At 39.9% G+C, this 26,638-nt stretch overlaps 1 protein-coding gene across 9 annotated transcripts in view; it reads left to right on the top strand.

Moving 5' to 3' along the window:
• Nucleotides 1-26,638, top strand: part of sh3pxd2aa (SH3 and PX domains 2Aa) — a 143,140-nt gene that overhangs the window by 73,056 nt on the left and 43,446 nt on the right. For 5 of the 9 annotated variants that reach the window (XM_077524146.1, XM_077524151.1, XM_077524147.1 and 2 more), the window contains 2 exons: nt 14,100-14,125; nt 20,364-20,408. In XM_077524146.1, coding sequence (XP_077380272.1) covers nt 14,100-14,125; nt 20,364-20,408 — 71 coding nt within the window. Of the gene's footprint in view, nt 1-14,099; nt 14,126-20,363; nt 20,409-20,606; nt 20,699-26,638 lie in introns of those variants that run through there. The other 4 variants (XM_077524149.1, XM_077524145.1, XM_077524144.1 and 1 more) reach the window with 2 other exon arrangements.

The following is a 26,638-nucleotide window of genomic DNA, read 5'->3' as shown; positions in this document are numbered from 1 at the left end:
TAATATTGTTTTATTTTATTTTATTGCAATATAATACAGTATTTAACAAACTTATTATGTTATTAACATGAAGCAAGTCCAGATTTACAAAGTAGAAGGGTTAGGAATCGGATTATATGTTTTTTTTGTGTTTTTTTTTTTTTTTTTACTTCTTCCTACTCCCTTTTGAGCATCTAACTGTGCCTAATGATGTCCATTTATAAGGTTTCTCTTTGTTTAAATGTTTTAGTTTTACCTTCTATTCCAAAATGTTTTGTTATGTGTTTATATGTTCAATACAAACAAATAAACAAAATTTCTCTTATTCGATCCTCTATTAATCACTGCAAAACTCAATTTGCTATTTTTGTGCTCAGGCCTCAACATTGTCTCATATAAAAATTATTACTTCTGTACCATCTTGTGGCATATTGGTGTCAATGACTTCTGTTGATGTGAGTTGAAGAGCTTCATGTAGTGATTTGCCACCATCTTGCGTCAACTTTGCACAAAGCACTATGTGCAAAGTGAGTTGAGCTTTGAAATGAAGAGAAAAGACTGTTAGTAAACTAAAACTTAAATGTGGTCATAAATGTAGGCTTTTACCTTCTCCGAGTGAAGGGACACAGAATTTGGCAGTGACAGCCTCCAACAGATGTGGTGAAAAAAACATACTTAACTGTGCTTACAAACAAACTTTTTATCAAAGCAGCTCTTGTTCAAACTAACTATTGTGGACATACACATAAGGGCACATATGTTTACTTTCTCCACTTTGAAACAATTCACACATGATGAAACATGGCCTTGGTTTATTTAAGAACCTCACACGCTGCTATCTGATGCTGGTATTACTTGACTGTATGCCACTACATTTCCTTATTTAATTAGGCCTCATGTTGACAAGTCAGGGGGAAAAAATGTGCCAGCGTGTGTTAATTATAAAACAGTTGAGTGGCATCAAATTCTTGAGATTTTCAGTTAATGAAGCGAAACAGAAACACAACAGTGTGGGAACATGCTGGTAACTACACAACTGTGGCCAAACATCTCAATTTCTTGAATTGTTGTCGACTCCAGCAGAAAACTAAATATTACTGCAATTGCATGTGAATGACAGAGACATTTTGGTGTAAATGCTGTCTCTATGTTGAGAGATTATGTCCTCAGTGTCAGTTGATGTGTAATGTTGAGCATGTGCCTCAGTGAGGCGCTCGAACACTTTTCTTTTATCTTCCTTTGTTCCTTCATCTTCCTTTCACTTTGTGCCTGACTACTGTTGAGAGCAGACATGTTTTGTTGATCTCCACAATAAATACGTCATACTCGGCTAAAGAAACCTCATCTTGCCGTCATCCATTCATCCGAATGCATCGTTAAGCTGCCAAAACTTAACATGTTATGGGCCCAGGAGACATTCGGAAGGAAAGTTGGTCAGTATCCACCGTGTAGAAAGTCGTGATGAACAGCGTGCTAACGGACGGCTAATTAGCAAGAAGAGCTAACTAGCATCATGGATCCACGAGGGACAAGCAGGTTGCCTCGACTGACGTTCGACGGAGATGAGAGCAAGTATGAGCTTTGGGAGACCAAAATGTTGGGACACAGGCTAGTTAAATTTGCAAGCAAAGAAGCTGTGGAAAAACAGACACAAACAGATGAGACAAATCAATACACTGATAATGACGAGGTAGACTACCTGTACCTAGGACTAGGGAAACTGAGCAGGAGGTCTATAGTAGGAGAGAAGACACTCCAGAAACAAGCTCAGAGAGATGCGCACACAATGAGAATAAAGGTGCAGTGGGAAATTAACCTGAAAGTACAAGATAACCAACTAGGGACAGAGTGAAACCTAGACACTTAAAGACTACATAATAGAAGATGAGGATTGCACTGGTGTTCATACCACAGTTGACTACTGCTACAGAGCTGTTTGTGGTGTTAGATTAGTGCTCTTGAGCTCGGACGTTATGTCGCTGTTATTAGTCCTTGCTTGGCGCCCAGCTATTTGTCCTTGCTTGGCGCCTTTCTATCTCTCTGCATTCTGACATGCGTATCCAGTAAAAACCAGTTAAAGCCATCAGGCCACACATGGGGAGGTTGAGCCGTTTGTGTGTGGGCGGGCGGCCTAGACAGTATAAGTGCAGGGACGATTTTGAATAGATCAGTTCCTCTTCCGCATACTAATAGAAGAGGGCTCCGCAGCTGTGTACTCGATCTTTCTGGCATCCAGTAAACAGTTCAACTGAGAAAATGCAGCCGTCTGGTTATTACTGTTCGTATAATATCGTGAGCATTAAGATACAAGAACCAGTGGAAGTTCCCACCCAGAACTTTACAGTGGTCTACCGGAAAATTTTGATGCAGCTATGAGATCAGCTAACTCTAAAGAATGGGTAAAAGCTATAGATGATGAGATCCACTCATTAAATGAAAACAAAAAATTTACTTTGACAACCCTACCAAAAGGCAAGAAAACAGTGGGGGGTAAATTGGTATACTCTATTAAGAGAAATGAAAATGGCAGAAACAAGGTACTACAACGTTTTGACATGAATGAGGACAATCAGGGGACAATCGCTCTTGCCAAGAATCCAGTCTACAGACAGAGATGTAAACACGTGGACTTAAAATACCATTTTATCAGGTCTACTGTGAATGATGGGAGAGTAACTTTGAAGTATTGTTCCACTGATAACATGATTGCTGATATTATGACAAAGCCGGTAACCAAGTCGAAACTTGGAAAGTTTGAAGGCATTATTTTTTGGAGTTTGAAATGTAAGACAGAGATCCACATTAATTCTGTTGTCTTTTTACTGTTTTTCTTTACATTACAACAACCTGAATACAAGTGGGGGAGTTGAGAGATTATGTGCTCAGTGTCAGTTGATGTGTAAAGTTGCGCTTGTGCCTCTGTGAGGCGCTCAAACACTTTTATCTTCCTTTGTTCTTTCATCTTCCTTTCACTTTGTGCCTGACTGCTGTGAGAGCAGACATGCTTTGTTGATCTCCACAATAAATACGTCATACTTTACATCCATTCATCCGAATGCATCCTTAAGCTGCCAAAACTTAACAATCTATCTTACACAGAATCCTCTGGCACATTTTTCTTCTGTACTTTTTCTCTTCTTACCATTACGTCTCTCGGCCCTTGACATTTCTCCTTCTCTTTTTCGGTCTCGTTACTTTCATCTCCCTCGTTCTTCATCTGTCTGTTGCTCTCCATCTGCTGTAAGTAGCAAGAGGCGACAGACCGACTCAACCTTAATGGATAAGCCGTTTCATTCCTCATGCTGGGAGGGATCGATAGCACTCACTTGAGGGACTGTAGCACAGAATACGAGGAGTGTCCAGCATGGCACGGACAGGGTTAAACACTTCAAAGCATGTGGTCAGCAGAGCTTGAGACCAGTGGGAGGTGTTTGCGAGCCTATGTTTGTAAGTGTGTGCACTCACGTGAAAGTATTTATTGACCCATCTCAATCAGAGCAGTTGCGGCTTCATGCCGTTACAATGATTTAGTTTTGTTTGATACTCAACAAGAAAGAGATCTGAACTGGTCTATGCCTCAGTGGAGTGGTTACAGTTTGAAATAGCACTGAAATAGCGTAACGATAACAAAGTACACCTCCTGTCTGTATTTGTCTTTTACCTCATCTCTGTAATGCAGTGCAAAAGTATTCACTATCTTGGATTATTATTATTTTTGTATTATTTATTTATTTATTCTTTGTGTAGCTATTGGGTTGCATAGCAAACTTTTTAGCTGATTACTTTTAAATCTGAATTATTGGATCCCTACAAAATAGTCCAAATTTTGAAGTGACATGAGAAATAGGTGCTGTATAGATTTTTTTTTCCTCAAAAACTGAAAATTGGCAAGTACATTATGTATTCATGCTGAGGTAAACTCCATTTCACTAAGTGTTACATGAGCTCTCAATAAATACAAACCTTTACTGAAAGGCCACAAGGCACACTAACCAAACACAGCCATGGTAAAGACCAATGAACGTTTCAAATAAGTTAGAGACAAAGATATTAAGTGCAAGTCAGGATCGGGTTAACAAAACAAATCCTTCAGTGATCCCCAGGAGCACCATTGAACCCATCATAATCAAATGGAAAAGTTATGGCACCGTAACAAACCTGCCAAGAGAGTGTGCTTGCAAAACGTGCTCGAGAGGCAACAGAGAGATCAAATGCAACACTGGAGGCCTTGGTCAAATCAGATGAAAATTGGACTTTTTGGCCATCAAGGAACATTTTGCCTGGTTCACACTCATGTCATCATCCCAAGAACACCATCACCACAGTAAAGCATGGTGCTCATGAGCAAAACCGTCAATGTGTGTTTTGCTGTGACTTTAACATGTAGTTATTAGAAGCAGGCTGTAAGAGTGATGGATATCAGCCTGGGTAGTGGATAGATATGTTCGCGTTATCACTTTTTTTGTGTGGAGGAGGAGGAGGAAGTAGAGGACGAGCAAAGTTTTTCTCTAAACTGTTAGGCTGCCAAAGCTCCTTTAGTTAAAATGTTTACAAATAAAAGAAAACCACGTTTGTTAGTTTATTAGTTTTCATTTATTTATTAGCATGTTTGCTAGCATCACGCTACTTCTACTTCTACTAGCTACTTCTTTACGAGATCTCCCAGAGCCGTCATTTTGACTGTTCTCAAAACTGGATTTATTGTTACTCTGTTTATATAGATCAATAATGTTCCAGGTCTTTTGACTTTTCCTCTCTCTGTATATATATATCATCACTGCACTGCCATTTTATTATATTATAAAAAGAAAAATATTTACGAGTAATTACTACTTTATCTCCACACCCGTCAGTTTGACTGCTCATTTCAATGTACAACTTTCGCGTTGCTAGGACTCACGGGGTTGCGCCGCTGGGCTTCTATAGTTGGTGCCGCTGGGCTTCCGTAGCAACTACCATTCAACGCGGAGGCATTTGGTTTTGGGTACAAGCTAGATCACGATGTTGAATAAAAAACTAAACGAGAGGGAAGACTTTACGCAGCTACATTCTGAGTATCTGACAGAGTCTAATGAATTACGATGAGTGGTCGCTGGATCGCTCAGCAGTTTCAGACAAGTCCAAACAACACCAGCCCACCCCCGATAAAAGGAGCCATGTACCGACGCAGCTGAAGGTTGAGTAAAAACTTATAGTAAAAAATGCACTCCTAGATGTAATGGAGTCATGACGTACAAGCCTGATAATCGAAATTAATACGCCTGTTTTCCACAGAAAAGCAAGAGAGGGGCTTTATTAGCTACTCAAAACAGCGAGTAATACCCATATTAGGTGATTACTATTATTATTAATAGGCGAGAGTGCAAGCCGTCAAAATGACTGCAGTGGGAGATCTAGTTGTTTTAGTAGTGCTAGTGTTAAATGGGTAATATTTCTATTGTTCCAATATTAATTAGATTTTAAGTTGGAAAAGTTTTTTTGTTTTTTGTTTTTGTGTTTTTGTTTTTGGTGGTAATTTTCACAGTTGGCATCCTGTGAGTGAACATTTTTATTAAAAAATATCTATAGCTCAGATGTGATACATTTATGGAGGACCAAAACTGCCAAAATTCGAAATAAATAAATGATTAAATAAATAAATAAATAAATGACTAAAAGTGAAAATAAAAATGAATATAAAAGAAATATAATTCCAAAATTATATCTAAAAAAATTAATATAAATGGAAATGAATCTGGCTGGCAACCAGTCCAGGGTGACCCCCGCCTACTGCCCAGAGCCAGCTGAGATAGGCGCCAGCACCCCCCGCGACCCTTGTGAGGAATAAGCGGTCAAGAAAATGGATGGATGGATGGATGGATGGAAATGAATCTGTTTTTATTTTAACTTATTATCATTTATTTATTTATTTAGACATTTATTTATTTATTTATTTATTTATTTATTTATTTATTTAGAATTTTGGCAGTTTTGGGCCGTACAGCCAAGTCGAAATGCTATTCAAATGAGGGGGTGGTCCTAAGCGTGTCTTGTTTTGGACTCCACCGTTGCAAACTGCCTGTCATTGGCCGAGTGAGCAGCTCGGCGAACAAGGAAGTCTCGCCGGCTTGCAAAGGAGCGTTCCAACAATGGACGACGATCGTGTCCACTGTCACCTCAACTTGCGACTTGAGTTGTTAGACAACAAGTGAGAGCAGACAATGGACAATGGACAATCATCGCCCATTGCTGGAGCGCTCTATTGCAAGCCGGCCAGATTTCCTTGTTCGCCGAGCTGCTCACTCGACCAATGGCAGGCAGTTTACAACGGCGGAGTCCAACCCAAGACACGCTTAGGACCGCCCCTCATTTGAATAACATTTCCACTTGGTTGTACGGCCCAAAACTGCCAAAATTAAACATAAATAAATGACGAACTAAATGACTAAATAAATAATTGATGAAATAAATTAATAAATGACTAAATAAATAGATAAATAGTGACTAAATAAATAGATAAATAAATGACGAAATAATTAAATAAATGCCTAAATAAATAAATAAATGTCTAAATACATAAATAAATGACAAAGTGAAAATAAAAACGGATTTATTTCCATTTATATTTATTTTTTTAGATATGATTTTGGAATTATATTTTTTTATATTCATATTTATATTCACTTTTAGACATTTATTTATTGATTTAGTCATTTATTTCGAATTTTGGCATTTTGGTCCTCCATATACGTTAACATTTGGGTCAAATGCAAGCATTGTTCCTGAATTCAGGGACATTTTTCTGAAATTATCATACGTAAATAAACAATTAACTCATTCAGTGATATCTTGATAATGTAACATTTAATTTTCATGATGTGAGAGAACTTTGGGGGGGGGGGGGGGGGGGAACAGGAGTTGTCTGCCAGAATCACGCAGAAAGCAATTTAAACCAATTTACCACTTGGTCAAAATGTGCCTCTGCAGGCGACGTCTTCTGAGCGCTCTGTCAGTGTTGAGCAAGAGCGCCCCCTGCCAGCAGAGCGTGTACTACAGCTCATGCGGAAGTGAACCAAACACGTCACTCCAATGTTAAACATGAAGGCTCTATGAATCTTTGTGTGCGTGTGCGTGCGTGCACGCTTTGAAAATAACCGTCTCTAGAATATGTGTGTGTTATCCATCCCTGCAACCCTGAAAAAAAATGTTATTACTGCATGGTTTTCAGATATGTACTTGCTTGCATCAAAAGTACAGTAATTGTTAAGGTCTTGTGGTGGAAAACTTGACAATCTAAATGTAAATGGCCTTGCAAGCTGCTGAATTGGTTCACTGGCTTGTCCATGTCTCTTAAGGCTTCCCCTTTTCTATAAACGTATCCGTTGTCTGGGCACATACTTTTTAAGCCTTTCTATTTTGAACCTCTTCCTTTGAGAAAACTACTTCAAATGGATTGAATTCTTTTGAATCCTCAAAGCCTTGTATATCACGTTTTTGTCTAACACTGATGAAAAGTGACTTTCTTCATTTTATCTTTTCTATAATCTTGTGATTTTTAGCTCCATCGTGTCCTGGCACGCTGGTAGGCTATCAGACAGAAAATCTACCAACTGTTATGTTGACAAATGGAACCATTAATATGCACACACTGCTTTTCAGCTGTGATAAAGACAGTGGCCACTGCCCTGCAAATGCTGGTGAACTGTTGGACACGCGTGATCATCATTCATTGTGCCCGCTCACCGCGCTTGCCATGAATAACAATCGAGATTTGACCTTGGTTCGTGCCCCCGGGAGAGAGATGGTGCAAGATGATCAGATTGTTGCCTGCTGAAATCCTAACCTTGTGTGATTGGTCATCTTTTTGACTCTTTAAAGGAGAATGTATTAAAATATAAGTTTGTCCCAGTTGATCAGGACAAATATGAGGAATATTGTATATTAGTGAGGAATACTACACGGCAAATCAGTCAGTGTTAAATTTTCCAGTGTTCTATTAAATATGCTAACACTGTTAGGATAAAAAGTTACACTGCCAGAGTAAATTTACATGAGTGTTGGAGTGGCTATTGGGTGTAACCTGGGTAGCACTACGTTGAGTTTTAAATTGACTACACCCTCATTTCTGGTGAAGGACAAACTTAAAAATTTCCAGTGGGTTGTCGACATTTCAATAGTGATACATCCAGTTGTTTTGTTGCTGTTTTGTTGTTGTTGAAAAACGCTATATAAATGAAGTACTATTGACCAGAGTAAAGTGTACACTTTACACTTATAAAACACTTATAAGTGTTTAACAGCAGAGTTAAGTGTAGTTTGGCAAAATTGAATGTTTAACACTGGCACTGGTGTAGAGTACTTTCAACACTATGTGAAAAAAGTAACACTTGAAATGTGTCAGATTTACACTCATTGACATGGACACATATACCGTATTTTTCTGATTATACGTCGCTTCGGATTATAAATCGAACCAGCCAAAAAATGCATAATTAAGAAGGAAAACCCATATATAAGTCGCACTGGAGTATAAGTCGCATTTTTGGGGGAAATTTATTTGGTAAAATCCAACACCAAAAACATACATGTCATCTTGAAAGGCAATTTAAAATAAAAATAAAAGAGAGAACAACAGGCTGAATTAGTGTACGGTATACTAACGTTACATGACTGACACGCCTGGTAATGTCAGTAACAACGTAACATATTAAGAGTTTGTAGCGAGCAGTGACGGGAGTCGGAGGCGGAGTGTTGAAGCACGGAGCCAAAGGCTGGCGTTTTATTGACATCAGCTTCTGAGGTCTTAACAGCAACTCCCCACTCAGCTAGAAGCTAACAGGCTAACTCCCCTTTTCCACATAACAAAACCTTCCCACCCGGAACTCTCCCTTCATCCCAACGTTACGTGGGTGAATTATGTTCCCATCACTACAAGTTATTCATATAACTCTAGCATAAAGAACATGCTAACAAGTTTATATTGTAAATATTGTAGCAAGAGGGGTCAGAAAAGTCACTAAATATTACAACCTAATCACTAAAAGAGCAACACTGACTGCTTTGGTAAATCAGCTCCACTTAATTCGTAGCCATGTTGTTAATGCAAAGCAAAGTCATAATTTTATTCTGAAACGTGTAAATGTTGGATGGCTTTCAGTCAGTTACATTGCAGAAAAATCCCAACCATCAGAATTGGTAAATTCTGTCGACGTGGAACTCATTCAAGACACTACTGTTGGGGAGGAATTAGTCAAGAGAAATCTACGTGTCTGGCTTATCAAAGGCGCACAACAGAATTGCATTGTGTGACTGTACATCGTCACGCATGAAAAACAATTGACCCCCAAAATACTGTACAGATTCAGAACAGTTCATGTGAACCTTCCACCTTGCTCAGTGCTTATTTATAGACTGCCGAGGTTGCGTTTACCTTTCACTTTTCACAATACTGCTGCTTTTTACAGAGCAACACATTTCAGTCACAACGAGAAATCATTTCTAGTTCTCACATCAACTGCGTTAGTAATATATATTGCAGTATGTTTTGACTCATTAGCCTTTTCAGTGAAGTCGGCAAGAAATATAAAAGGAATTGTGCGCTACATTTTGTATGGATCTATTTTAAATGTATTAAGTGTCCCAAAGATGTATTTATGTATATATATATATTTTTATGCTAGAGCATAGATAAGGCTTTGATGTAGCCTTTCAACTGCAGTGAACAGGTAAAAAAAAATGGCAGTATGGTAGTAGCATGTGGCAGCAGAGTATAAGAGATCAAACAGGGCCATGTTGAAAACAAGCTGTTTCCCCACAATTCGATACAGATTTGTGAATAATGATTAAACTTAGTTTACATACCTTTTATGGTCATTAAAAACTGTCCAAAATGTTGGAAATTTCAGCTTTAACTCATTTGTTCCGAATATTGTGTAAATACGTTTTTTTTAATATTTGTAGTGTCCCAAAGACGTATTTATATGTTTTTTTTGTTTGTTTTTTCATGCTAGAGGATACAGAAGGCTTTGATGCAGCCTCTCAACTGCAAAGAACGGTTGCAGAAATTGTAGTTATTACACAAACGGCCAGCAGGTGGCAGCAGAGCAAAGGAGATCAACCAGGGCCATCTAGAAAAAAAGCTAAATACAATTTTAAATAGATTTGTGAAAACTGATGAAACTTAGCTCTCTTCAAATGCTAATTGCTGCAAAACGGAAACAGATAGAAACATACTTTTTTTTCCTGATGAAATAAGAGACTTTAATCTTTCTTTTGATAGGTCCCGTCCTTTTATAGCAATTGAACACAATATTCTGTGGGCCTTGCAAAATCAGTCAAAATCCAGTAAAACAGCCGGGAGCGAACGGGATTGCTTCTGTGAAAATGGCTGGGAGTTGATGAGTTAATAAATAATAAATACTGTCCGTTCTGTAGTTCTGCATGAAAGCAGACTGCATGTCGATTTGTCCTGTTTTTGAATAAAGGGATTGAAATTAAAATTGCTTTTAGTTGCAGCCCTAATGTAATATAATACATTGCAAAATTAAATCAATATTTGAAGTAATTGAAGTAATATATAAAATACAATATGAATACGCGTAGTAGTTTAAAATTTAAACCATGTAAATACCACGGCTAAATGGCCATTCAAAACCATAATTTACCAAGCTTTAGTTTGAATCCATCCATGATTTTTTATTTTATAATTGCTTGGAATGCTGGAGCTTATTCGAGCTGACTTCGGCGGAGGGTGAGCAACACTCTGGATTGGTCACCAGTCAATCAGAGGCTACTTTTCCAGACAACCATTCACTGTAACTTGGTGACACTAGGTGGGCACTGAAGCCACACTGCAGCACACAAGTCAAGCAAGTTAACAACCAAATAACCACAACAGTGCAGTACTACAAAAAAGGGCGTCACTATATTATAGGGAAATATCTGTACATGTTGATTCCCTATTTCGGTTTTAGAAATTCAGATTCTTCAGTGTAATACACTGAAGGATGTTGCAGTTTGCAAGAACGTTTGTCACATGTCCACTGTGGCTTGAGATGGATGGGGTGAGGCAAGGAGTCATGTCCTAATCCCTATTTGTCCCACTTTTCGGACAATGAAACATATTCTTGTTGCAAACACACAGGGATGGGAGGAGAGGTCACTATAAAGGGTCTATTCTTCTGCTGTGGACTGATGCATCAGATCATAGGGTGATAGATGAAGGGAGATGGCGATCTAGCGAGCCGGGGCAGGAATGGAACAAATCAACAGCATTGGTAATCACCAATAAATTGTTTTAACGTCTATCATAGCTGGATGCTAAAATTAGTTATATATACAGTATGAAATGCAGGAGTTGGTTTCTCACAAAAAGAAAATAGTAAAAAAATGACTGAAAAAAATTAAAGAGATACTTCACTTCTTTAGCCCATTATAGCAATAAAAAGTTTATATTTTGTCTATAATTAATTCGATACTTTCATTATTTTTCACGTACAAATAGTACCTTTAAAAACACATTTTGCAACTTGCTGTCGACTGAAAATGACATCACAAGGGCTCACGTAACCAATCACAGCTCACCTGTTTTTTTAGGTTTGGTCATGTAACATTACAAGCTAAGCTGTGATTGGTTACCTGAGCCCTTGTGATGTCATTTTCAGGCGACAGCAAGTTGCAAAATGTGTTTTTAAAGGTACTAATTGTACATGAAAAATAATGAAAAAAAAAATGTTTGACTGCCGAAAATGGCTAAATAAGTAAAATATCTCTTTAAGTTAAAACAAATCTAAGTATAGGGGAAGTCATGGGTACCAAACCGTAAGGATGCAGGCGTCCATGTAGTATATCAGGCGCTGCACTAAGATCTAATAAGACTAGAACTGACACCCTTCTCGAGTCAGTATTCAACCTGATGTCATTTAGAACTCGGATAAGACCTGATTCTGTACTGGGAGGTTGTCAGAAACCTGAAGAAACACCCCAGCTCACTCATCCGAGTGCACCTTGTTAGCATAATTTATCAAACATCAAAACATAAAACATCAAACTGTTAGAAGTTTGATGTATTTTTTTGGAATAAAAAATGTAAGACCGGTGATGAACTGAACTGACTACCGGATGTGAACGGTCATGTTGGCGCCAGTCGTAGCATATGCAGCTACCCAAATGCAGTTGTTTGCTGTTATGTTCTGGGGTTGGATCCCAAAAGACACAGACACAAATAATGTTTTAACTCTTTATTCATTTAACATCTGAGACGCAAAGCTAACTTGGGCTGTGGCGGTGCACCGAAGAACAGAGTTAATAATCCGACAAACACATACACTTCTCAGACAGCTCTACAGACAGTGAATCGGTCTGATTGGTTGTGACTAAGTAAAGGATTAAAGATTGACATCACAAAGCTTCTGACATCACATAGCTGTCACATAACTTTTTTTTTTTTTTTCTTTTTTTTTTTTTCCTAAGCTGTCACATAACTTAAAATCAGTTGAAACTAGATGCTGTTACATCATTCCAAACAGACAATTGACCTGACGGTCATGAACCCAAACTTAACAGGTCATGAATTCAAACTTAACCCTGGCCTGACCAGACATGATATTTGCATTTTACACTACATAACTGATTTGAAGTAAAAAAAATAAAAAAATAAAATAAAAAGCTATTCTTTTTAGATGTTGTTGCTAGCCAGTTAAATTACGAGAACCAGTGTGAACCAGTGTGTGACCTGCAAGGCTCTGTGAGTGGCGCTGCACTTGAGCAAATGATTGAGTCATACCTCGGTCACGCCTTTTGTCTCTATAGTCTCTGATTGGCTAGTTTTTGCCACACCGTAAAAATTAGAGGCATGAAATGGGGCTAGAAAGGTTTGATTTTTTTTTAAAGCATTATGTTAATAATAGCCTTCCTGGGTGGAGTTTGAATGTTCTCCCCGTGCCTGCGTGGGTCTTCTCTAAGCACTCCGGTCTCCTCCCACATTCCAAAGACATGCATGGCAGGTTGATTGGGCATGCCGAATTGTCCCTAGGTGTGCGTGTGAGTGTGGATGGCTGTTTGTCTCTGGTTGCCCTGTGATTAGCTGGCAACCAGTCAAGAGTGTACCCCGCCTACTGCCCAAAGCCAGCTGAGATAAGCTCCAGCACCCGCCACGACCCTTGTGAGGAATAAGTGGTCAAGAAAATGGATGGATGTTAATAATAGTCTACTGTCAAGTGATAATAAAATAAACTGCAAACTGCACCTTTGCGAGTCCTTGTGATGTGTGTAAATACGTATATGTATATCTATACAGTTTACTTACTGTATTGACATACTTAAGATTGCATTTTAATCCATCTCATAGAAGCTCATGATGATCTTAAAGTATACTTCTCCTAAAAACAAAAAATCCCTGTCTAATATTGAGGTTTGTGTAATATGAGAGGAGATTTTTCCTTCATCATGTTTTAGCATTCTGCTTCAGTTTCACAAATGTGATCGTACTGCAGTGGGATGGCATGGCTTCATCTGAGGTGAGATGAGGGTTTTGATTGGCCTTTGGGGGATACTTAGAAAGAGGAAATGTACTCCGGGTCAATTGGGAGTGACAGAGGACAGATTGCAGGGTCTTTGCCTCTATAAATAGAACCTCGCTTCCTCCATCTCTTAACTCAATTATGCTGCCCGAGTCTAAAAGTTAGCATTGACGAAGCAAGAAGTAGGCAGCAAAGCAAAAGCCACACATTTGAGTCTGTGGCTTATCCCATGTGCTGTAATCCCATTAGCAGCCATTAAGCAAGGCATTTGAAATGGACCCTCGTTTCTAACATGGGGAGAGGTTGTTGTCTCTGACAAAGCAGTTGGAGAAAGAATTTAGGAAAACGCTGGTGGAGCCTCTTTGGGGTCACATGACAAATTATGTGCATGTTGCGAAGAGTCCAGGCGGGTGGCAAAAGTTATCCCTCCCTCCGTCCCTCCCCCAGTCTTCTCCCTGAACACATGCAGGAGACTTCATGAATGTGTTTGTATGCAAACCCAGTGACTGACTGGTCTTTGTTTTATAGGGATGTTAAAATCAGTTGACAGCATGTGTTGTTGTTGACCAAGTGACATCTCATGTCACTAACCATGTCGCTTTTGTGTTGCTTCTCCTTCAGGGACTATGGCTCCAAGCGCAAGTCAGGTAAGTCACCTCTTTTCCTTCATTCTATTATCTTCACTTTTGTTAGCTCTATTGCATGTGAGTCGCTTATCGCTGATTAGTTTCCACTAAGATTTTTGTTGGTAAATTTCCTGACTTGTTATTTATTTATTTATTTTTATAGAGCCGTGCTTAAAATTTCTATTGTATATGTTTATAATATTACTCTATTGCCACACATTCCAATACAGTACATTTGTAAATTAATACCAAAAGCCATATTCAATATGACTCGTAAAATACCAGTAGAAGTACAGGATGCCTGCAACTCTCGCTGTGATGAACTCAACCCACAAAGCATATTACAAAATTGAATTTCATTTACTTTTCTCAGAGCAAACAATAGTTTATCTTTCCTTTCAAAAATTTGTATGTCTGCCATCCTCTGCGTAGTGCTTAGTTTTCGAACATTTTATTGGCCCAATGATCTTGACTGGTAGTGAGGCTGTGGGGCTTTTATTTTTGTGGACGGTACATGATGAAATGCTGGCGTATTCTAATTTTTGTGCAGGCACAAATGGTAAATGGCACTTTATTTATATAGCACTTTGCCACTTTACAAGGCCCTCAAAGTGCCCTCAATTCGACTACCCATTCACATACTGATGACGCAGCATCAGGAGCAACTGGGGGTTCAGTATCTTGCTGAAGGATACTTCGACATGGTCACAATGCCATGGGATCGAACCCACAGCCTCTGGATTGGGAGGCGACCACCATTCCATTTGTCTGACTGCTCTGCGTCATACAGTGCTTTCTGACGATGTGCCCTTTGACATGCGTCTGGCGCATCTGACAATTTAGCCTAAACACAACTAACTTTTGCCGCATGGTGACCATTGGTCTAACGCAATTTTGGAATCAGATCGAGTTGCTGGCAGACCAGTGTGTGGTGGATGTATTGTATTTCAATCGTAGGGATGAATGTATATATGACATATGTGAACGGCATTTATTACCAACTTCTACTGTAATGGTACCTGCTTACATTGTCTGCACACTGGCCTAGATAAGTGACAATGCTCTAGTCATGCGTGGAACGCTGCGTCCTTTTCCGTGCAGAGATGTCTCCATGCAAGACTGTCAATGCGCCTGATTTAAAGGGAATGAGAGGAACTGCTTTGATTGGCGGCAAATCAAATCAGCTGTGTTCATGCCCACAGCGGCGCAAAATAGAAAACGGCTCTACGAAATTACCAGAACCCGTCCCAGCACATCTCACCGCAGTGTGACGCCACTCAACTCACCGGACTTGCACCAGTCATGAAAATACAGTCCTTAGTCTGCATATCTTTTTGTTGAACCTTAGCCTTTAATGTATTCTATCGTCATTTTTGTGTGTGTACCTAAACACAGAACAAACAAAGTTATACAAACTACCTAAACAAGCTAAGGTTATCCATGTCCTTGATTATTCAAAGTGTTAGGCAGTGGTATTGTTGTGGTCATGCTATTGTCTTTAATGCAGCCAATGAGGGACCAATTCTTGGCCAATGCCCTGACACCAAACCACTGAAGCTGTCCAGTGCTGGTCCCAAGCCCGGGTCCCAACTGCATCTGAGTGTAAAAACAAAAAAATATGGAAGCGTGAGAGTGAGAGAGAGTGAAAGTGAGTGAGTGAGAGAGAGAGAGAGAGAGAGAGAGAGAGAGAGAGAGAGAGAGAGAGAGAGAGAGAGAGAGAGAGAGAGAGAGAGAGAGAGAAAGAAAATAGTTTTAAAAACGATCGCACCAATAATTTGTACTGTATGAATGAATGACGTCGTTGTCGTCCTCTCTGCTCTGTACAGCTTAATGGCGCTCTAAACGCTTCCTGTCGGTCCAACCTCGCTTTCTGATAATGTCATATTTCTCGCAACTATTACTATAACAACCATGTTCTTGCCGCAAATTCATTGCCATGTGTGGTAAATCAGGTGAAACTTTGCTCCAAGTTGTCCGTTTTGTGGGCGTGTTTGCGCCAGTATATGATTAGAGCAATATCCTTAGTGAATAGGTGGGTAACTGGGCAGTTGTGGTGCAATATTTCGCGCTATTACCGGACGCAGGACATTCTTAATGATACCCCTCAGTGTGATAACTCGGGTGGGAGGAGCTAAAAGTTGACTAATTAAGCCATACCTTATCATGCATGTTCATGAATGGTATGAAAACAACTATGTTCTGTAGAGGAGATAAAGATGCTTCCATCCATTTTCCATACAGACGAACTTGTTGAGGATTGAAAGGGAAGCTGGAGCCTATCCCAGCTCTGTAGCCAAAGAGGCAGGATACAAGATGTACATTTACATGGTTGTCTGTCTCTATACAGTATATGCCCTGTGATTGACTGGCACCAGTGCAGGGTGTAGTCTGTGAAGGAAGTGTGTGTGTTTGTGCACACGCCTATGTACTTGTTCATACTAATGAGCATGTACAACCAGGCTATTATTTGTGCAATCATGACCTCCTGCCTGCACATAAAACATCATCTGTGTAACTGTAACTGCAGCTACTAATGTAAAGCAGTTTGATGAGACATATGTAGGCTTTGTTGCCACAAGAAATTTGGAGCGAATGTGTTTGTGCCACTGCAACTTTTCTCCATTTAAATCTACATCTGCTCTTTCATTAATTCTATCAGACATGACAGACAAAGCGAATTATACAAAATAATGAAGAAGTAATAATTAAGAAAAACCAGAAAGAGATTTGGAAAATGACTAACATTGCTGACAATGTTGGAAGAGTGAGCACCCACACCATTGTCACTATTCCACACAGTATTGTTTGTTTGCCATAGCTAGAGGCGGACACATAGATTCTGTCAGCCATTCTTCCCGCTGGCTCCGTACAGGCACCCTAATGTCATTTTTCAACGGGAACATTTACAGTCAGCAATAAATAGTTTTTCACTATCATAGCTTCACCAGCTCAACATTGTTTGAACACTAGATTAGATTTTGCCGGTTGTAAAACCTTTCAAATTCGTACAGATGCCTTTTTTCTTTTTCTTTTTTTTTTTTTAAGAGAGAGCTCAGAATTGTTCATTCGGCAGTCCTACCGATTCAACATCTTATCATCATTGCTCTCTCTTTTTTTGCTCTCTCTTTTTTGTTGTTGTTGTTGTTGTTGTTGTTGTTGTGCGTTTGTGTGCGTGCGTGTGCGCGTATGGGTGTGTGTGCGTGCGTTTGTATGCGTGTGCGTGCATGTGAATACGTGTAAATGTATACTCATTAATTAATTCACCTAAAACCTAATAAAAATATAAAAATACTTCAGAGTCTCGCCAGAGTCGTGAAGTTCAGAAGGTCAGGAGACCAGAGGAAAGGTCAAAGAAAAGAGAGATAAGTCAAAGTGAAATCCAGCACCAACTAAACACCTCCTGCTATCTACATCTGGTTACAAAACCAGAGTCTTAGGCCAACCCCAGAAACCTTTAAATTCCAACAAATTAAAACTCATTCACTGCCTTTGACAAGTATACTTGTCAATTGTATTTTTTAGAGCGGTGCTAAATGGGGGCGAATCTGAGCATGCTCCACTGTAAATATCAAACTTGGAAACAACTTTACTGATGCCCAACCACCGGTAGATGACATCATTGTCCCATTTTTTACGAAATAAACACAGTTTCAGAGTCCATGGGAGAAATGGCTGTATTTTGGCAAACCTACATTTTTCTGCTGTCAATTATAAAAGAACGGGACGGGACAAAAAGTAGGGAGTCTATTCTGTTATTTGGTAGATTCGGTTTATATATAATTATTGAATGTAATATCACGTGAGTATTGGAAATGTAAAAATTTTCTATAATGACTGGCAGTGAATGAGTTAAGGAGATCTCAAGAGACCAGAGGAAAAACTAAAGAGAAGAAGGAGGGAAGGATAGATGAAGCAGAGTGAGGTCCACAGACACCAGCACCCACTGATTCAGCGAGCAGTGGGAGGGGGAGCCGAATTCTGTTTGAATTTCAGTAGATGCTGGTGTGTTGGATCTGGCATGCATAAGGACCGCCAGCAAAGCGAGCACGGCCCCCCAGAATCCCCAAGCCGCGACAGCACCAAGGCACAACCCCCCACGTCCCCCAGGCGGATACCGGCTGGCGAGCCAACCCAGACGCCCGGAGTGCCCCCGACCTGGCCCACGGCCCGAGCCCAACGCCGCAGAACGAGGCCCGGCAGGCCCCCACGGCGCCCCACCGGCCCCCAGCCCCCTCTCCGCCCACGCCACCCACGCCCACCACCCACCACGACCCAGCCCCCGCCACCCACAGGGCCCCAACCCCCCGGAAGCTTTTATGTGTGTTCACAAGTATGGTGCACTGGTGTTGAGCATAGAGGTCTGAATGAATGAGCACTGTTATTATCAATCACATATTGAGCTGCCTGGAAGCCAATAAACATGCTTGGGTTTTACTGAGTGAGTGCCCTGAGACCAGTTTGAAACCCTCCCACTGGTGCCAACATTAAACCAAAGCTTGGAAAGCTCAGGTTGATAGTGATAAGGGATTTGGCTGCTATTCTATCTTAGTCACTGCCCACTGAAAGATGAAAAAGAGGTTTTCAGCCAACCTGGGTACTTTAAACCCTTAAATGGAGGACTGGTTTAATAAAATCCATCACCCCAAAGTAACACATAAAGCCAGAGATCTTGATTAAAGAGTTGTTTTTTTGTTGTTGTTTTTTCGACAAATCAAATCATGAGAATTGGGGGCAAAAGAAACCGGTTATAAATAAACAATGTAACAAACAATAAATACATCAACCAATGCTTGTAGTGCATACATGAATAGTTACTTGTGTCTACAGCTCACAACGTAACATTATACCTTATAAAAATGTCTCTAACCTAACATACCCTGTGGGTACATTGCTAATTTGTAACGCTAAATCTTGTTAGGAAGACAAGCCAAAGCACTTTTGTTCGTCTACTCTGGCCTCACTTTTAAGCCTGGTTCATCCTATCTTATCACGTGATGTGATGAAACAAGTATGGAACATTTAGTTTTGTATTTTAACTGCACTACATTGATAGGAAACAACGAAAAAAAGAAGACTTGCACATGGAAACTATTTAAATATGCCACAATTCTTATTACCGGTACTTTTTTTTAATGTTTGATGTCCTTACGTTGTGTTAATGAGATGATTTTGGTTGGAAATCGGCAGGATGCCTCTTTCCAAGCTATTTTGATTTTCACTGCTCAGAAAAGCCTGTAATTTTGAAAGAGCAGTTTTCTTAATATTTCCACAAAAAAAGTGTTAAATATTTATATACTGTAATATTTGCTCGGATTGGGTAGCTGTTCTCCTTAATTTGATATGGAGAACACGTTTCCTCTGATTGCTTTGTTGTTGATTATATGGCCGTCACCAGGTTTCTTCATTGTGTTGGCGCCGTTGAAAATCTGCGTGTCGTCGGTGGAATTGTGGCCGGCAGCGTGCTGCACGAGTCACCCTGGAGAAAAAACATCTCATCAATTGATTACAAACAATTGATTGACTTTTTGTAATGATTACAAATTGATTTGTTTCCTAATATTGAACTCAAATTTATGCATACATTCTATTTAGTTTTGCTAAAAGGTAATAGAAGTAAATGTCGTTGATTGTCATTTATATAATTTTTATTTTGTGAGTTGTCTGCTTACCCTTTGCACTCACATCATATTTTAATGGTCCTTTTTTTTTTTCTATTGGACCTGAAGCCACATCGCTTAATCACTCACAGGAAAAGTGGAACTGATACTATTTTGTTTAAACATCGAATATCAACCTTTAGATATACTGTATCAAATTGGCACCCCAATTGTTTTGTCAGCAAATCATTTCGTCTTGTTTTCTTCCAAGAATAGCATTTAATATCCTGTATGGGGGCTTTAATTTTATTTTAGTAAAACAAAATAAGGCAGTGGACAATAAGGGGTAATGACTTCAATTGTGGCTTGCAAAGGGACGGAAGAAATAGACAATATGAATCAAATTCATAGGATTAGAGGGAATTGCATAATTTGTGACTGAGCAATGGTGAAGAATGCAAGTTGATGGTCTTTTAAATCTTTCTATACAATATTTTGAATATGCCCTCAGATGCACTCAGTTCATTTACGGTGTAGGAACCTATGCCCTTTTTGTTTAATAGGTATGCATTACTTGTGCTTTATCATTCTATGGCCATCTTCTTTCTGTCAGACTGAATAATCTCTCTCTGCTTTTTTTCCGTTCTCTTTTACATCTGCAGTATGGATGTACGGCATTACCGACAGCCCAAGGAAAGAGGCGTCAGGTAGCTTTGTGTGTCTTTGTCAAATCAGTACGTTTGCATGACACAAACGAGCATTTACATGAAAACTTCCCAGTCTGACTGAAATTGACAGGTGTTTGTGCATAATTACATTTGCAAAAGTAATCCGACCACACCGAGATTTGTTGTTTTGTTGTAGTTGCATGACATTGGAGCAGCCTTTCTTTGTGCGTTCTCCAGACTCTACTTCAGGATTTGCCTTGAATGTTGAATAGTATTAATAGCGAAGAGGACACAGCTGAAAAAGCCATGGCGAAAAGATAAAATTATAGGTACTTTTTTTTTTTTTCCTTCCCCCTTCTTCTCTTCCATGAGTTCACGCTGCAGCAGCTGGAGGCTCAGGGCTAGCACATTAAAACTACATGAATAGCTGTAAAACTAGCATTAGTGACCCATTTAGCTCCCAACCGCCATCTTGTTTTGATACTACACTATGGGCCAAATGGAAAAGACGCACTTGCTTAATAATCTGAATATGGGGATACTTCCACATAGATATACATTTTGTATTAACCATAGCACATTTGAAACCAGTCAAGGAGAGAAGTCTAATTAAAATTGAAATATGGGGGTACCTCCACTAATGTACGCATGTGAACGTACTGACTGCTGAATGCATGCTCAACTGTGTTTATGTGAGTGTGCCCTGTTGGCTGCATCCCACATTTTGTTTAGTTTTTTCCCTTCACGCTTCAGCCTTCTCAAGACATCCGATTTACATGCGCTGTCATCAGCCTCTCTCCTTCACCCATCTGGTCAAATTAAACATTCCTATGCACTGAGTTCTCCAAAAATGTTGGCGACTGTAGCATATAGTACGTCTGCAACAAGGGAGACCAGTTTTCCAAAAGGGCCACTAGAAACTGGAATGATTATCAAGGGTCATGCCAACATGCAAACCTCAACTGTGTTCTATATTAATTTAACACATTTACATACGGTAATCATTCAATTGTGTTTTTTTCTTTTAAGCTGAAACCACATATTGCTATAATTACAAATACAATTGTTAGTTATAAGCAGTCATCAAAATTACATATATCCACATATATCATTATTTGTATTGTTATATCAATCAATATTCAGTAAAATCCTGTCTACAATGGCATTGTCTTTCTCTTCTTTTTAAAAGTCTGCTGACATTTTGAGCAAATCAAACTCAATTGTTCATATAGTCGTAGATAGGTGGGTAACTGTTATTGATGGTAATATAGAACAACATAATGATGAATTGCAATACATACAGTAAGTGCAGTCTATGAAATTGTTGCTTTGCGTATTATCAGGGCAAATCCCCTGGCCTACGTACTGTGCAGGGCAGAAGAACGTTGCTAACATGGGGACTACTGCCGGTGTTTTGAAAAGTAGTTCCTAGAGGGGTCGGAAAAGTCCCCAAGTATCGTGAAAATGTGAGTTTGCATCATTGTAGACACAGTAGCTCTCGTCTAGTCTAGCGTGCTTGTACCGTCCGCAGTTGCACGTGAAAGTAAGAGCGCTGCACTTTTATTTTGACTTTAAGAACACTGGGGCTGTACACATATTGGTGGTGACTTGAATTGGACATCGAATCAGAACGAAAGTTTGGCAAATGTGGATGCTGTCCGGATCTAAGCGGCTCGACACACGCTAGGCGACAAGCGACGGCCAATTGCGTATTGTGTCGCCTCTCATGTCAAACTGCACACACGGGAGGCGACGAGGTACTTGTCGCCACACACGGGAAGCGACAAGCAGTTGCGACGGCGGCAGCGACTGACGTCAACCTCTAGCGCGGCTTGTTAACAACAGATTTGATTGGCTATTAAATTTGAGGGAATCATTGTAAACGGACATTCCACTACATAGTTCGAGGATGAAGATTCACAATATATTACTGGAATTAACTGAACTATTGTTGCTAAGTGTCCTGTCCACGTCACGGAAATCATTGCGTGAAGTATCATATAAAACTGGATGGTCGGACTGCTAAAATTAGATCCTCCCATTTTGCCGTGTGTCGCACTGTCTAGCATGCCCTGCGTTCATTGGTTCATCAATAAAATATCTTCGCTGACAGGTTGAAGCCTCAGCGACAGCTTCGCCGATGCGACAAAAGTTGAACATGTTTCAACTTTCTAGTATCGCATCGCGGCACGTCTACGTGTATGCGCGCGATTTTTCACATACACGAATGTCGCGTGTCGCCGAGGGGGAGGGAGGAAGGCGATTTTCGCCTTGTCGCCTTGCTTCCATAGGAAAAGAATGGAGAGCGAGCGACATCGCCTACCGTGTGTCGAGCCACCTAAGAGATGAAAAAGATTATCTTGAGGAGTCCATGGACTGGTACAACACGATGAGGATAAATTTAACATGGGACCAAAGAGAAAACATCTTAGGTTTTGCCGTTGGCCAGAGTACAGCGCAGGATCATCCTGGGGGTTAAAGTAAGTTTTTTGGAAAACCAGTGGCGATTGCTCTATGACTGCAAGGGAAACTCAGCTTCGTATGTAGGCCACTGCTGTATTTGTGTACATTTCATTGACTAAGTGCGATAGAATACCTTCATCTTTTGTTCAGAATCAGCAACTTATTATAGGTAACTGACACCGCTTCCTTCTTAATCATCCGCGCAGTGCCACGGAGCTTTTACAAAGTCGGACGCTGAGTGTCCACTGCTTCGATGGGAAAGCGTAGAATGGGTTGTTCCACAGCGCAAAACTGGACGGCCATTCAATAAATGTTGGGCTTTATCCCGCCCATCAGACGGTCAGCGCCTTGGGCTTGCCCGGACACTCAGCTTCTGCATGATGATTGGATGATCTGTCTGAGGCAGAATGCCTCTTTGATTGACAGCTAAATAAGCGAATCAGCGATCATCAAGTATAAAGCTCCCTTGGAGCATTCAGAAGTTTTTTGTTCCGTTCTTCTGAACTGATCCAAAGACTTCACTGATTCCCAGAGATTTTGTCTTTTTTAAAAACGTCTAGTGTTGTATTTGGCAACTCTCTTCTGTCACTCTGAGGATTCTTTCAGCAACAAGCAGCAGCTGCTGCAGAGCTTCTCCCTCTTGTCACAGTCACTCACTCTCATAGATCCACTGTGTGACTTGTTGCTTTTTCAGAGATGGATATTGCAATGCTTCAGCTGTACAAACTATTGTCATTAGTAAAATCGATTGTAGCTACGTCTGCAGCTTCTCTTGTTTAAAGCAGCTCAAATCTTACACATGCAAAACAATAGGCCAAGGCGGTTTAAGCAGTTGAGCTCTGCTGGTCATTGAGAGGACATTGGTCAAGTCCCTGGAAAAGATTGGTACAACAGAGTATAATTTACATATAAATAAAATTTAATGTAAGCCAGGAAGAAAGGGCTTCCCTTCCTTGAATGACCAGCATCCACCACTGTTCAAAAACCTTTTTGTGGATTGGTAGTACTAGTTAGGCTTCACACTCAATATGTTTGAATAAGATAAGTGAAGATACGTATGATGATGTTTCCTTTGTTGTACTACTCGTTAACGTGAACCAGAATAGCGAGTGCTGATTATGGCCGTGAGTCCAGGCACTAATGAACACTGCAAAGGCAGTTCACAGACTGTGTACTGGCCAAATGTGGCCCAGGGATTGTAACTTGCCTTGTTCTGATCTACAGAAAACATTATCTGTGATCTTGTTCTGCTTTAGGTGCATACAAAGGAATCATAAGAGAGAAAGATTTGTTTTCTGGCACATGTAAATGAATCACAATATCACTATATTTTTCATATTTCACATTGTCGTGGACTGGACCTTTTAGTAGCCATAATGCATTTACCCTCTGACACACTTGCAGCTTTGTGAGAACAATATAGATAAGACATTACTGTGCCCTAGTGCCCAATGCAAGCTCTCGGGTTCTGTTGGTTTTTGTTGTGTTAAGGGTGTGCTCCTCGTCACCTTCTGCAATATAAATAAAATTGACTCGATTTTAAGACATATTTGCAAGTGTGGAAGGATGTTCGAGCCTTGACCATAACCCCATTAAACATATTCAGGTTTATCGTACTGTAATTGTGAGCCAGGCTCCTTCATTGAACATCAGTGACCTCTGACAACTGTTCTTCTGGATGAATGGAGGAAAAAGAAAATCCACACATTCATACCACATTTTCTAGGAAATCTTCCCAGAAGAGTGCAAGCTATATAGATCTGTTGAAATCGATTCTCAATTATTTTTACTTGCCCAATATCCTTATACTTACACACTGTGACACAGCAGAATAAACTTGATAATTCAAAATATAAATAGATTTCGTTTGGGTCAGTCAAATTTTTGAACGAAACACCGCTCTAATACAAATAAAAATAGCAAAGGCAAAGCATGTGTCACAAAAAAAATCTGTAATGCCATTGCTTCAGAGCGGTTGTCTTTGATTCCACTCTACACATAGATCTGCTATTTCATATTATCATGAGGATAAGTGGTTCAGATGATGGATGGATGGATGGATGCATGTTTCTCCCCCCTCCATTTTTTCTTTCCATTGCCTGCTGACCAAAGACAGAATTCTGCACCCAGCAGAGAGGGACTTTATGTTTGTAAGCCCTCATTGGTATTCTCTGCCTGTTTCATCCGTTCACCCATATTTATGGTCAGCACAATAAAGATCGATCTTCATCGTTAGTCGTTAAACCTCTCAGAGAGTAGGAGATGAGATTAAGAAAATAACTCAATGTCTGTATAGAAAAATGTTACTTTCTATTTTATTTTATTTTTTTGCCCCAGGCATTGCCAGGAATTGTTTTGCGGCTGTTTATACTGGACATACCAGACATTTTTTATTTCTCTATGAACTGCATGTTCCTATGACTTTACTGTGTTTCCTGTTAATGCATATAAAGATAGTTTGAACAGCTATTAAGCTTCCTGCTCAGTTCATATAGTTTGGGGTCTTTCTTCCATCTGTTTTCTATACCGCTTGTCCTCATTAAGGTTGCGGGTGAGTTGGAGCATATGTCCATTGACCTTGTGCTAGAAGCGGTCATACCCTGGAGTCAGGAGTGGTGGTCAGCCAATCGCAGGGCCTATATAGATAAACAAGTACTGACAATCACAGTAGCACCTATACAAGCCTCCAATTACCATAATTTCCGGACTATAAGCCGCTAATTTTCTCATGTGCATTCAACCCTGCGGGTAATACAATGGTGCGGCTTAACCATCAGGTCTTGAGGGGTTGCATTATAAAGGAAGTGCAAGAGCGCCAGGCAGAGCAAAACAAACCGAGCCCAAAAACAGTAGGAAAGTCAGAATGAGAGCGAGACAGTTTGCGCCCTCATTATGGAAAAGAAACGGAGAAGTGCATAAGATGCTGCATATAAGTTAAAGGCAAATTGGCCTGTTAGATTCTGACACTGACTAAGAGGAGGAGGAGTTTTTATTATTATTATTATTATAAATAAAACTTTTGCTGCTGCGTTACTGGCAAGCACTTTTAAAAACTGATTTCACTTAACCATTTGATGTTAATGCCTGGTCAAGTGCTGGAAGTTTTGTTGTATTTTACTGTACTACTACTGTAACTGCAGGATGTGCGCTGTATTATTTGTGCACCTCACGAATGCTGTTCAGATGTTAATAAATGGGACACTTTGTGGTCCTAAACCGTCATCTCTGTCCCGACAATCTCCTCTGTGGTAGAGGGAACCCTTATATACTGGTGCGGTAACATTAAAACTTATACATGGACCAATCTCGAGTATTCCCCAAATTTAGCTAGCGTGGCTTATAGTCGAGAAATTACGGTAACCTAACATGCATGTTTTGGAATTGTACGAAGAAGCCAGAGTCAGTCTAGCATTTTATGTTTCATTTTTTCCCCCCATTGTATTTTGGTCAGTTTAAGAAATGTCAACCCTGGTGCACTGCACCACACACAATGAATATCCACTGAGTATTCTGTGCTCTACTTTTCTGCAAGGGAGCCCAACAAAATGAATTTTCAGTGAGCCTTTACACAGCTTGTACTTACGAGTGGGGAAAAGCAAGAACATTTGTGATGATGAAGCTTCCCCAGAAAATTGGAAATTTCCTCTGCAGAGTTGCATTACTTGCAGTGCATAATGTCAGAAAAAAAAAATCAAAAGTTCAGGAAGAAAAGTAGAAACAATAGTGTTTCTTTGCCACATCACATTGTCAATCACATTACTACAATACATGACAGTGTTTCAAGTCGTATTTGAAGGGCCATCTGA

The sequence above is a fragment of the Festucalex cinctus genome, chromosome 6 (assembly GCF_051991245.1).
Source record: "Festucalex cinctus isolate MCC-2025b chromosome 6, RoL_Fcin_1.0, whole genome shotgun sequence".
NCBI lineage: Eukaryota > Metazoa > Chordata > Actinopteri > Syngnathiformes > Syngnathidae > Festucalex > Festucalex cinctus.
This window is presented reverse-complemented; position numbering and strand designations above follow the sequence as displayed.